We start from the raw sequence: 14,325 nt of genomic DNA on the forward strand, positions 1-14,325 counted from the left end.
CAACACAGAAACAGCTGCCTGTAAGTGTAGCCATATGTCGCCCCCTCAATTAATTACTCCACACAGCATTGATTTTTTTTTATTAGTACATACTTCAAATAATACCCTCACCCTCCCCTTCCCCATTTAATTCCCCCAGCTTTTGATTTGTGACCTATACCAGTGCTGTGATGCATTGATTGGTCTTGTCGCTGATGGATTAAGCTACCAATATAACACACTGCAAGTTTGCAGAGAACACACACACACAGACAGACAGAGAGAAGCCCTGCCCATAACAGAATGGAAAAGGAGCAGCAGCTGAAAACTGACTGATTCTTCCAGCTACTGTCTTCAGGGTAAGCAGAGCTTCTCTACACGATTTCTTCTCCACTTGAGGAGGCAGCTCGCCTGGAATTGCCAGAGAGAGTTTCAGGTTTGCTAAGCAAAACGGAACACTTTAAGGATCTTGGAAGCACCCTTTGCCATTGCAATGAAGAGATGAACTGAAGATTAAACATGTACGGGAATTATCCACACTTCATTAAGTTTCCCACAGGCTTTGGGAGTAAGTATTTCACGAATGGTTTCAGATTTCTGGTTTTTGATGCAAATAGCAATTGAACAACCTAGGCTCAGGAAAAAAATGCAGAAGTGGTGGGGGGGCGGAGCAGAAGAGAAGAGAATTAAATTTATGCATTGTTAAATCAGAAGCTGCTTTCTAACTGGGAAGGCAATGAATTCCTAGAGGGTGGGGATGTTTCTGTGAGGTTTCTTTAAAGTTTGACGAGAGCTTTTGGCTTGTATATGGTGAGTTTGTTATGCAAATAGTCAGTGTGATAGTGACGGCGCAGCATCTTACAGCGATTTTACCAAAGACTTGCTTGTCAGAAACAGGCGAATAAAAGCCATCTCTTAGCTTCTTTCGTGCTAAACAAATTCAGACTGGGGGGTGGGCACCTGCAAGAACCACAATCGTCTCATGGAAATAGTGAACCAGTGTACCGCCTCAGATTTTTATACGGGAGCCCTCAAAAACTTATCTTCGCAAAGAAAACTAGCATGTGGCAAGAGAAGGGCAAAAAGCCTAGTTTTCTATGTACAGAGTTGCTGTTATTGTTAAATGGAGCAGCCCGTAATCTTGAGAGCGCCAAACCTGCAGCCTGGCTGGCCGAAGGACACATTTATCCCCTTATTGAGGACTAGACCTGAGACTTTGGGCAAAGTAAGAGAGCATACCATGGATTTGTTGCCTTTAGATTTAGTGAGGTAAGTAAAGGTGCTATATTTGTATGTGACCTACTTGCCACAGGAAGTACATAGTGGAGCACTAAATATAATATGGAGAGAGAGAGACAGAGAGCGCCAAAGTATTTTTGGACTGAGAGCATCCAAGTCCTGTGCTTGGATGCTGCCCAGTCTTCTTTCTATGGGTTTACTCAGACAATAGGAGAGATGTGGGCTTGCATAATAATAATAATAATAATAATAATAATAATAATATATTTATACCCTGCCCATCTGGCTGGGCTTCCCCAGCCACTCTGGGCGGCTTCCAACAAAATATTAAAATACTGTAATACATCAAACATTAAAAGCTTCCCTAAACAGGGCTGCCTTCAGATGTCTTCTAAAAGTCTGGTAGTTGTTGTTCTCTTTGACATCTGGAGGGAGGGTGTTCCACAGGGAGGCTGCCACTACCGAGAAGGCCCTCTGCCTGGTTCCCTGTAACTTGACTTCTCGCAGTGAGGGAACCGCCAGAAGGCCCTCGGTGCTGGACCTCAGTGTCTGGGTAGAACGATGGGGGTGGAGACGCTCCTTCAGGAATACTGGACCAAGGCCGTTTAGGGCTTTAAAGGTCAGCACCAACACTTTGAATTGTGCTCGGAAACGTAATGGGAGCCAATGTAGGTCTTTCAAGACCGGTGTTATATGGTCTTGGCGGCCGCTCCCAATCACCAGTCTAGCTGCCGCGTTCTGGATTAGTTGTAGTTTCCGGGTCACCTTCAAAGGTAGCCCCATGTAGAGTGCATTGCAGTAGTCAAAGCCATCTCCACCATGGTCTCTGCCTCTCTTTCCTCTTAAAATGCAATCAAACTTACTAGGCGATATTCAGCTAACATGTTCTGTCATGCATAGGGTTGTATCCGATCCATTCTGTCCGTGCGAGGATTCCTGCATGAGCAACAGAACTTTCCCACCTCTCACATCCCCGTGCAGTCCCAAAATATGCTCCAAAGGGTTCTGGGAAACCCCAGAACTGATTTAGGTGGTGTGCAGGGAGAGGGAAAAGGGGGAGAGTTCGACTGCACAAATTAAAATCCTTGGGCCGACAGAGCATGTTACTTAGCGCTGCCTTGGATACAGCCCAATGCATGGCAAGGCATCATTGTGCCGTGTGTTTCCCCCAGTCAACAAATGAGGTGACAAAGCACAGTGATGTCACATACCGCTCATTGCATTTACATTTGGGTTTTATGGGGACCAGAGGGCAGGGAGGCCTGGAGCAGTGGCAGGAGTGCCTTTCAAGGGATCCTTAAGCAACTTAGTAAGGTGACTTTTAGCTCATCTCCATCCTTTCCTGGGGCCCTGATGATGTCTCCATTGAGAATGCTAATGACCTGCCTTAGATGGCTGTTTGGAGGAGCATGTGCTTCATAAAATGTTAGATACTCAGTGCTTTTCTTCCAGAAAAAACTGTGCTGTTACTGCATACCAGACAGAGGGCCTTCTCTGTAGTGGCACCCGCCCTGTGGAACATCCTCCCACCAGATGTCAAGGAAATAAACAAGTACAGTCATACCTCGGGTTACAGACGCTTCCAGTTGTGTGTTTTTGGGTTGCGCACCACGCCCAATCTGGAAGTACCGGAACGGGTTACTTCTGGGTTTCGACACTTGCGCAGAAGCGCTAAATCGCACTTTGCGCATACGCAGAAGCACTGAATTGCGACCCACGCTTGCACAAATGTGGCGCTGCGAATGTGCCTCCCTCACGGATCACGTTTGCAACCTGAGCGTCCACTGTATCTGACTTTAAGAAGACATTTGAAGGCAGCCTTGTTTAGGGAAGTTTTTAATGTTTGATGTTTCATTGGGTTTTTAATATCCTGTTGGAAGCCACCCAGAGTGGCTGGGGAGGCCCAGCCAGATAGCCGAGGTATACTGTAAGTAAATAATAATAATAATAATAATAATAATAATAATAATAATATATTACCATTGAGTACCTCCAGGGGGAAAAACATTGTAAGATACTCATTAAATGGATGTTCTCCGTTAACAGGAGTTGGGGATATTGTGTGAGGCACAGAGAAGCCAAAGTACTGCAGGTGATGGCAGAGTCAGGCAAGAGATTTCAGCAGAAGTCTTCTATCCTGAAGTTCACCCATACTATTGGCTGTGGGGTGATAATGGGGGGGGGGGATTAATCTGATCACAGGGTGACTAAAAGGTAAAAGAGGTAGAATAATACAGGACCAGCAACTGTTCAGTAGTAATTCTGTGCCCCCACACCACTCAAAAAATACATTTGTGTATCCCGTGATGGATAATATTGGTCTAATAGAGTTGCCAACCTTTTCTCCTTGTCGGGGTTTCCTGTAATGTTAGCAGTTACAGGAAATTCTGCATGGAAAACTCCTCTTGGAATGTACCGTATTTTTCGCTCTATAACACGCACATAGTTTTTAGAGGAGGAAAATCTGTAGGCATGCCACCCATAGGCATTCCCTCCATAACACGCACAGACATTTCCCCTTACTTTTTAGGAGGAAAAAAGTGAGTGTTATGGTGCAAAAAATACGGTAAATACAGTGAGAAGATTCCTTTGCTAAATTCCTGCTTCTCATTCAGTTTTGAAATGCATGGGTGCCCTGCTTGAAAGAGAGCGGGTAAGTTGCATGCAATGTTTGGTTCTGGCTGGGTGAAACCCACCTGCCACTGTGTCTTCGGAAATGAAATTAAAATATGGGTCATTTGACACTCAAATAGTCTGGTGATTGGGAGTTTTGGAAATAAATGTCTGGTAGTTTCAGATAGCTGCTGGCTGTTTGGCAATAATAATAATAATAATAATAATAATAATAATAATAATAATATTTGTACCCCGCCTTCCCCAGCCAAGGGGAAGGCTAATATCAGGGTGGCTAATAACCAATAAAAAACAAGTTGATTGAAATACAGCTTAAAAAACAAGATTAAAATACAACATTAAAAAACATTCATTCATTCATTCAGTTATATTGGCATGGAGTCAGGTGGTATGCTAAGCTATACCTCCTGCCCTGTCCCTCCTCTTTTCATCACCTTCCTCCAAGTTTGACCCTCAGCTGGTGGGAACTACAGCCATTGTGCCCTGTCCTTCTGGGTACAATAGATGCACGTTCCCTAATTCTTTTTACACATGTAGGCATATTTGTTAGAGGCACAGAAGTGCTGGACGGAGCATTCTGCTATTTGCTTAAATACAAATAAAACATTTTGCAAGGCTGCTTGCTCCCAATGTTACTCTGGGACATGAATTGCGATTGAGAAAGGGCCGTTGCTCCCTGTTGTTCAGCTCGTGCAGTGCTTCAGGATTTCATCGCGCTCTTCCCTTGGCTGCAAAAACTAGCTGCCGTCGACCCTGGGAAATAAGTCCCATCGACTCCGCCGTGTCTTTGTACTGTTCCTGTACTCTTATCAGCAGACCGGCACGCGCAGAGATTCAACAGGTAAGGCTTTTCTGTGCCTAAAACGGCAGGAAAAGCTGCGCTTGCTGAATTTCTGTGTGTCAGGTTTCCGTTCAAGGCACAAGAACAGGACCAGTACATAGAAGTTGCCAGTCCTAAAACTGGGTAGGTTGTATCCAGTGCTGTTGTTGAACGTGCAGAATAGGCTTCTGCTTGCGGAACAGGACTTCACCTTTCTCTCTCAGGCAGTGTTGGATTTTGCCCTAGGTGTTTTCGCATGATGACGACTTGTTTAGTGTTTTCCTTTAAGGCCTTTTCTCCTCCTGTTTGAACGTGACCTTCCTTAGCAGCTAGAGGGGTCAGCAAACTTTTTCAGCAGGGGGCCAGTCCACTGTCCCTCAGACCTTGTGGGGGGCCAGATTATATTGGGGGACCTTCTTGGTGTGTTACTACTGTGAGCCCCTCCATAATAGACTCAGGTTGTAGTTATGGGCAAATAAATCGTATACGTATCCTAAAGACGTCACAGTCTCCACTGTCCCTCATTCTGAGGAAACCCAAGTGCCTCAAACCCCTGGGATCTTGCACCACTCAGAGATTGGGATGGTGCGCAACAAGGCAGAGGCATGAATTAATTCCGGGGGCTTCTTTTTCTCTAGCAAAATAGCAATAAATCTATCTGGCTGTGAAACTCTCCTTGTTCTGCTCTAACACTGAGGTTCCTACAACCTGGTGATCCCCAGGGGATAGTGGACTATGTAACATACTTTCCTAAGTGTCTCCAGGACACAGGCAATGGTGAGGTTTCATGGGGCACAGCAGCTCGAATCAAAATACAGTGGTACCTCAGGTTACATACGCTTCAGGTTGCATACACTTCAGGTTACAGACTACACTAACACAGAAATAGTACCTCGGGTTAAGAATTTTGCTTCAGGATGAGAACAGAAATCACACAGCGGCAACGGGAGGCCCCATTAGCTAAAGTGGTTGTTATGTACTGAAGTTCTCACCCTGGGCCAGCAGGGGGAAACTATAGATAGTTTTCACTCAGGTCCACATATGCAAATAAGGGATTGAAAGTGACGTTCAGTGATTGGATAGTTACAGAAAGTGGTTACTGTTGCGTTCTAGTAGAGCACTATATGAGCAGGCTGGCTGAACCCTTCAGTTCTGTTCTGGCCTGGCCTGTGAATAAACAAGAGCTGTTTGAAGAATCGCTGTGTCGTCTGATATGTTCACCCACAACTTAACAGTGGTGCTTCAGGTTAAGAACAGTTTCAGGTTAAGAACGGACCTCCAGAACGAATTAAGTACGTAACCAGAGGTACCACTGTACGGCTGTAAGTCTAGACCAGGGGTCAGCAAACTTTTTCAGCAGGGGGCCAGTTCACTGTCCCTCAGAGCTTGTGGGGAGCCGGACTATATTTTGAAGAAAAAAAAACGAACGAATTCCTATGCCCCACAAATAACCCAGAGATGCATTTTAAATAAAAGCACACATTTTATTTTTGTAAAAACATGCTGATTCCCGGACTGTCCGCGGGCTGGATTTAGAAGGTGATTGGGCCACATCCGGCCCCTGGGCCTTAGGTTGCCTAGGCATGGTCTAGACTGAAGCCAATGGGCAGGTCTGAAATGAAGCCCAAACTCCATCTGTGCGACGGGAGAAAGACCCACCGCCGTTCCCAATGAAACCGAAAGAAATGTGGAACTCGGAGGATGCTTTCAGAGCATAAGCAGTGGCAGCCTGTGAATGAGCTGGCTATTTCAGCTCCCCAAATCAGGTCAGTATAATTTGCATGTTATGATTCGAGTAGTTTGCTAGTTATGAAAAAAGAAGTGGTGGGCTGGAAGAGTTAAGCGATCGCCCTGCCCCTTGCTTTCCCTCTCCAAATTGTCCCTTCCCAACGCCGCTTTGCAGCAAGTAAGTAAATGGGTCACTGGGCTTTCCTTACACACTCTTGCATGTGATGTGTAGTTGAAACATCGAAGCTTGGATAAAAATTGAGGCAATTGTGGACTATGAGAAACCGGAGTCATTTATCAAGCTTACATATGCTGGAGAGGCTGTGATAGCCTTCATCACCTGCTCTTCCTCTTCTTATGTGCAAACATTCTTTACTGTGTCTCCCTCCCTCCCAACTCTTTTTGTCAGTCTTCACACTTTTATAGGTGGGTTTATAGCTCCGATTCTGACATTTAGCAGATAAAAATAAGGACATCACTTGGCAAAACCTCTACTTGTGTGTCAAGGACCCCCAAGACACCCCTGAATAAAAACACGGTTCACACATCATTTTTGTTTTGATTTTTGGCATAATTTTGGCCACAACTTTATTGAATTACAGTATGTGAGTGGTTGCTTAGGCATTGGTTAGTGACTATCTGTTCCCACTTGGAGGTAGGAACAGAACTGACAACCGTACCCCTGCGGAAGTCAGTAAGGGTAAACATTTTTGGGGAGAGAATAGAGCTGGGCGCCAGGCTCTCCCTTCTCCCCAAATGCTCCCAGGGGCTCTTGCGTGCCCTAGCCCCTTGCCAGGGGTTCGGACAAAAGCATGGTGAGCCCCTGGATTCCTTTAACGGAATATCCTTGCAGCAGCAGCATTGGAGGGGCAGGCACAGCCAACCACATCCCCTCCACCAACCAAAAATTAACCAATGCCTAACCGCAACCTTGGTGGGACGTGGGTGGCACTGTGGGTTAAACCATAGAGGCTAGGACTTGCCAATCAGAAGGTTGGCGGTTCGAATCCCCGTGACGGAGTGAGCTCCTGTTGCTCGGTCCCTGTTCCTGCTCAAATTCGTGGACATCCAAACTAACCCGCCCAGCAACAGGGGATGTCATGGTTGCTCCCACCGCAACACGTGCTTTCCATGAAGGAGAACCCGCTTTGTTTACGTGTTGCTAAAGGCTCTCTACTGCTTGGTAGTACGCTGTGTTCAACATTTAACCTGCTCTCCACTGAACTAAAAGTTAAGAGGGCGGCGGTTCTTTTGGCTAAAAAAAAAATAGAGCAATACGGCTGCCCTACAAAAAAAAGGTGTTTTATTTAGATTTCAATACTGAAATCTATAAAGCCTTTGTATTAATCTGCATATACCGTATTTTTCCCCATAGGACGCACCGCCCCATAGGACGCACCTAGTTTTTTTGGGGGGGGAAATAAAGAAAAAAAAATTATTCCCCCCCAGGCACGGGGCTGGCTTCCCCCGACCCCAGCCCCCAGAACAGCCTGCTATCCGCAAGCCTAGGGAGCCGCGCCGGTCTCCCCAGACTTGCGGAGAGCTGCGCGAAGCCCGGGCGCGCTCTTCAGCACGCCCCAGGCTTCGGAATGCAGGCAGTTCTGCGCAACCTTCGGGAGCCTGGCGTGGAGCTGTGCGCCGGGCTTCCGAGGGTTGCGGAGAGCTGCACAAAGCCTGGAGAGCGAGAGGGGTCGGTGCGCACCGACTCCTCTCGCTCTCCAGGCTTCAGCGAAAGCCTGTATTCGCCCCATAGGACGCACACACATTTCCCCTTCATTTTTGGAGGGGAAAAAGTGTGTCCTATAGGGCAAAAAATACGGTACCTGCATGTGAACTATTATTAATTTTATTTCTAGACCACCCTTCATCTGATGATCATAGGGTGGTCTATAACACTGCATAAAATCCTATATGGAATAATAAAAAAAATATAAACGCTATGCAAGCCATCTTTCAAGTTCATAAAACCTCTTACGCAATGGGCTCCCAACAGTACTCTCAATAAGTTTTGAGTGTCACTTTTGGCCTTGAATGAATAAATTTGCCTTCAGGAGGTGACTTGTGGGGGGAGGCACTATTGCCTCTAACAGGAAGGAGTTCCACCACTGGGGTGCCATTACAGATAAGGCCCTGCTCCATATCACCACACTCTACAAAAATGCAAACGCAACACGGTGGCTAATAACTGTTAGTAAATATATAATCGGTATGATGTCATTGAACTATTCCGGATGCACTGTCCTTTTGAGACTTTTGTGAGATGTCTTCCTTTGAGAGACGGTTTGGCATTCCTCGCTATTCATTGGTTGTTTGAATCTTTGCTTGACTCTGATACATACAACAACTTGCAGTTACTTGTATATTTTGTGAGATGTGCTGTATGATATATATATTGTTTTGAAGTGGCTTATTTGTATATTTTGAATGACATCATACCAATTATATATTTACTAACAGTTATTAGCCGGGATGTTGCATTTGCATTTTTGTAGATTGTCGCATTTTGCACCACAGGGGTTTGTGTTTGTCCATATCACCACATAGCAGGCAACCCCCTGATCCAGTGAGAAATCCGCTCCACTTCCCAGTGGGGAGGAATTGCAGTGGACCACTTGGAGGTTCCCAGCCATGTCATTCGCCTGCCAGCCAATCAGCTGCCTGGGGGGGCGTGGCCGGGCCCCATTTAAACTGAGGTGCGAGCCGGAGAGCATCCTCTTGGCTCACTTCCTCGATCTCCCGTCCTCCGTCCCTATTTTCAGGTTTCAAATTTGGCCTTGCTATGGACCTCGGTTGGTCGCCATTGAGGGACCTGGTAGAAATTTTTCCACTTGGCAAATTGGCATGGGCCATTTGGTTTTCGCCTACCTTGTAGCAATCATCACAACTTTGTTGTTATGTATTGAAGTTCTCACCCTGGCCAGCAGGAGTATTGTGTATGTAGTTTTCACTCAGGTCCACGTCAGTTATTTTAGGCGGGAAACCCTGGGTTGTTGTTGCTACGTTGTTGACAGCTGGCTGCCTATAAAAGCAGGCCGGCTGAGCTGTTTGCTGTTCAGTTCTGTCCAGCTTACAAATAAAGAGCTGCTTTGGAAGAATCGCTGTGTCGTCTGCTATGTCTACCCACTATTCAACACTTGTAATGTTTGGCAGTTAGGCATTGGTTGATCTTATGATGGGGGAGGGAAGGTGCGGCCATCACCTGCCCCTCCAAGCTTAAGGGTATTCCATTAAAGGAATCTGGGGGTGTGGATCTTGTCCGAAGTCCAGGGCGGGGCTAGGGCCATGACACAACCGCGTCGGGAACCCTGGGGGAGTTCGAGTTGGTTTGCATCGATGGGGCTCCCCCTACCGGTGGTTGACCCTTACTGGACTCCTTGCGTGACGGGCAGGAGTCAGATATAGTCAGATCAATTCCAGTGCCTAAGCCAATACCGCTCACATTCTGTAACCAATAAAGTTGTGGCCTAAATTTGCCCAGTAACATTAACCTAATATCTGTGTCCTTGTGTCTTATTCATCAATGAGGGGGTGATCTCGGGGTCTCGACGCGCAACTTCATACACTGGAGCCAAAACCTTAAATCAGATTCAGTAGCAGATAACAAACCAGTGCAGCTCCCGGACGATCAGTTGTTGTACTCCACCTTAGAACCAATGTTCTGCAATAGCTGCAGCTTCTAGAACTTATTTTGTTTTATTGAAATAATTTTTATTTGATTTTACAAATATAAAATCATAACAATACAACCATACACACCAACAGTTAAAAGATTTTCCGAATCTCTGGACTTCCTACCTTCCCCTCCATGAATCTTATTGTCAAACCTTTCCTGCTGCATCTTTTTCAATAGTCCATGTTTTCTATAACTCTGTTATCTCCATAGGACTTGCTACATTACAAGTGTTATTGCAATCCTGCTAGTGTTTTCATCTGTTTGTGTGTTCAGACCCAGAGACCTCCCCCCTAAATAAACACACATTTGACTCAAATTTTAGTTTTGGTTTTTGGCAGAATTTAGGCCACAACTTTATTGATTACAGAAAGTGGGTGGTTGCATAGGCTCTGGTTCGACTAGCTCCCTGCACCCTTGCAGGAAGCGCTGACCCAGAGCTCTATCATAGGTCAGCCAAGGGTGAACACCTGAGGCAGGTGAAAAGCCCGGGAACAGACTCTGTTCACTCCCCAGATGCTCCCCTGGACTCAGGCACCGGCACAACTCCCTCTCAAGGGTTGACCAAACCAAGTTGAGTCCCTGGATTCCTTTAATGGAATACCCTTCACAAGTTGTTATTTTTTCCAAAAAATTTTTTATTGGTTTTCACAACATTATAAACAAACAAACACATAAGACAAACAAACATAAATCATAGCCTTATTGAAAATTACACTTATTAACATTGTTAAGTGACTTCCTTGCTTCCCCTTGGTTGAATTTCATTGCATATCCTTTTAACAGTTTTCCAAATCACAGTTCTTATAAAATTTAACTTAAACATTAACATCCTTAGATCTTCACATTATGAAATTAAACATATTAATTCATCACTTAACATAAATAAAATCCTAACCCAATTCAGTATCTGCAAGCTGTTTTCATTTAATGAAACTTAACATATTTAACTAAGTAATCATTAAAGTTAATCAATTCTTCCTGATACTCCTCCTCCTTCTGGTCGCGGACTCTTCCGGTTAGGTTGGCTAGCTCCGAAAAATCCATCATCTTCATCTGCCATTCTATCGTTGGTAATTCTTGGGTTTCCCACTTTTTAGCTAACAAAATACGAGCAGCAGTTGTGGCATACAAAAATAATTTAATATCTTTCTTGGGCAATTCCAAACCTGTTATTCCAAGAAGAAAGGCCTCTGGTTTCTTTATAAATGTATATTTCAACATTTTTTTCAATTCATTATAAATCTTTTCCCAGAAGTCTTTCACCTTGGGACAGGTCCACCACATATGATAAAAGGTTCCTTCCTTTTCTTTACATTTCCAACATAGATTGTCACAGTTATGATATATCTTTGCTGTACCCTTCACAAGTTGTGACGATTTGCAGGCGAAACCCAAATGGCAACAGCCAATCAGCCAAGTGGGGAAATTCCAGGAAGCTTGTACCAAGAATGATCTTTGGACTCTGCCCGACCTTCCTCTCTGGGAGAGGTGATATTGGTACTTCTCTTAACTTCTTCAGCCTTCCCTGTTCCTGCCTCTTTCCGAGTTTAGCCTTGTTTACCAAATTCCTCTCCTTACACAAACTAAGTTTTACTTGCTTATCTTACACCTTTCACTGCCCTTTTCCCTCCATATTTGGGAAGTGGCCATGGGGGCAGCCAGAACTTTTGTTTGGGGCAGGACTTGGTTGAGGGGGCAGGACTTTTGTTGGGGGGGGCAGAACCGATGTGATTGGCCAGTTATTTAAGTACAGTGGTACCTCAGTTCTCGGACATCTCCGTTGACGAACGTTTTGGAACCCAAACGCCAAAATGCTTCCATTTTCGAACACTCCTCGGAAGTCAGACGGCTTCCGCTGCGGGTTTTTCAATTTTCTCAGTTGATTTTGTAGACTGCCCTTTGCTCCTTGGTTTTCGAACGTTTTGGAAGTTGTTTGAAATGAAAGTAGCCCAGCCTATCTCACACTGCCACAGGTATAACCAAGCTGCCATCCTGACTTGGGTGCTGTTTATTTAACCAACCCTTTTTTATTCCATAACAACCTGTGTGTAAAAACAAACAAACAGCAACCTGTATCTTCTTTTATTCCAAGTTCTGGTCTATTGCCTTTACTTGGGTGCTAATTACCCAGTTACCCCCACATATATGCAGGATTTAGGTTTGATAAGGCCGTAAGTCACGACTGGACCTAATGGTCAGGGGTCCCTTTACCTTTACCTTTAAGCTACTGAAGGTAATGTCTATATGTCCAGCTGTCCTTTGTCAGCAACAAATTGTCACTGTTTATTGTGTTGAATATGGCAATTTATGGACCTAACAGGTATCTAAAGCCATTTGCACATAACGAATAGGAGCCTACACAACACAAAACACTATTGCTGTAAGTATGTTTTATTTTATTTGTTTTTTTATCTTATATTTTGGAACTGTACAACCAGTTTTTTTCCCTTTAAATTTTTTTGGGGGCCCCCAAGAGAGTGGGGCCCTAAGCTATAGCTTGTTTAGCTTATATGTAAATCCAGCACTGTATGTGTGGAATCTCCATGTGATACCCTTTAGGTAAAGGTAAAGGGACCCCTGACCATTAGGTCCAGTTGTGACCGACTCTGGGGTTGCGGCGCTCATCTCGCTTTATTGGCCGAGGGAGCCGGCGTACAGCTTCTGGGTCATGTGGCCAGCATGACTAAGCCGCTGCTAGTGAACCAGAGCAGCGCACGGAAACGCCGTTTACCTTCCCGCCAGAGCGGTACCTATTGATCTACTTGCACTTTGAGGTGCTTTCGAACTGCTAGGTTGGCAGGAGCAGGGACCGAGCAACCGGAGCTCACCCCGTCGCGGGGATTGGAACCGCCGACCTTCTGATCGGCAAGCCCTAGGCTCTGTGGTTTAACCCACAACGCCACCCGCGTCCCTGTGATACCCTTTGACTCTGAGCTAAATATATTATTACATGCGTCTGTACAGTGGAATGCATGTGCGTGTTTGCGTGCAACTTGTGATTAAGGGTGTGCAACAGCACACTGCTGAGATCAAGCCTCTCTAGAGCCCATTAGAAAGCATTGTTAGGCACAAATGAGAATTTAAAAGTTTGTCCCCAAGACAGGAAGTGCAACAAATCTGGATTTATTGGGAGAAACTCTCCCTCTTTTTGCGCTGATGCAGTGCACCAGGAACCGGATTCATCTGTCACGTTGCATTACTTGACAGGTACTGAGAATGTGATAGCCCATTTTTAAATGTCATGTGTGCTGGAGCCTTCTGCAAAGACTGGATTTCAGTTCCTCTGGGCCGCTGCTGTGGATTCTGAAGACGGCTTCTGTTCACTCTCAGGATAACAACATCATTATCTGCCAAGCAAACATTCCAAAAGAATTCTTGTTTAATAGAAAGGTCTTTCTCTATGCATTGCAGTAACTGCAAGGAGCATGTTGACATTGCAAGGCATGCAGTTAAATGGAACGCAAGGGGTAATATAGTCACATTACAGTCTCTTTTCTTTTGAGAACTGTAGGTCTTTGAAGTGGGGTTGGTGAGCTCCAGCATAATTCCCACTGATGGTTACTATCCCGCTCCCAGAACAATGGTTCCCAAGAGAAGTGTAATAGTTAAATGTTCTGACCAGGCAATTGGTCAGCACCTGAACCTTCCACTGCCTTGACTGCTACAACTATTTTCATTGGGTTGATTGATCGCCATTAAACTTGGTGCACTTCCTCCGCAGATTACTTTGCTGTTGGGTGCAGGCTCAATCTGCCTTCCCACCACTACACTTGTACTAGCATGATAAGGGATGCCAGTGGTGCAGTGGTCTAAATCACTGAGCCTCTTGGGCTTGCTGATTGGAAGGTCAGTGGTTCGAATCCCCGCAACGGAGTGAGCTCTCGTTGCTCTGTCCCAGCTCCTGCCAACCTAGCAGTTTGAAAGCACGCCAGTGCAAGTAGATGAATAGGTACCGCTGTGGCAGGAAGGTAAATGATGTTTCTGTGTGCTCTGGTTTCCATCATGGTGTCCCATTCCACTAGAAGTGGTTTAGTCATGCTGGCCACATGACCCAGAAAGCTGTCTGTTGACAAACGCCGGCTCCCTTGGTGAAAGCGAGATGAGCGCTTCAACCCCATAGTCGCCTTTGACTGGACTTAACCATCCAGGAGTCCTGACGGTTAAGTCCAGTCGCGAACAACTCTGGGGTTGCAGTGTTTATCTCGCTTTACTGGCCAATGGAGCCGGCATTTGTCCGCAGGCAGTTCTTCTG

At 45.5% G+C, this 14,325-nt stretch overlaps 1 protein-coding gene across 2 annotated transcripts in view; it reads left to right on the plus strand.

The window, feature by feature from the left end:
* Positions 1-14,325, plus strand: part of RXRG (retinoid X receptor gamma) — a 73,569-nt gene that overhangs the window by 24,901 nt on the left and 34,343 nt on the right. The window contains exon 1 of one of the 2 annotated variants that reach the window (XM_081012252.1): positions 273-547. The exons of the other annotated variant lie outside the window; for it this stretch is intronic. Within the exon in view, the coding sequence (XP_080868378.1) occupies positions 499-547 (49 nt within the window). The 5' untranslated portion in view covers positions 273-498. Of the gene's footprint in view, positions 1-272; positions 548-14,325 lie in introns of those variants that run through there. 2 annotated transcript variants of the gene reach the window in all.

Source organism: Podarcis pityusensis (assembly GCF_964106645.2).
Source record: "Podarcis pityusensis genome assembly, chromosome: 6".
In the NCBI taxonomy this organism is placed as follows: domain Eukaryota; kingdom Metazoa; phylum Chordata; class Lepidosauria; order Squamata; family Lacertidae; genus Podarcis; species Podarcis pityusensis.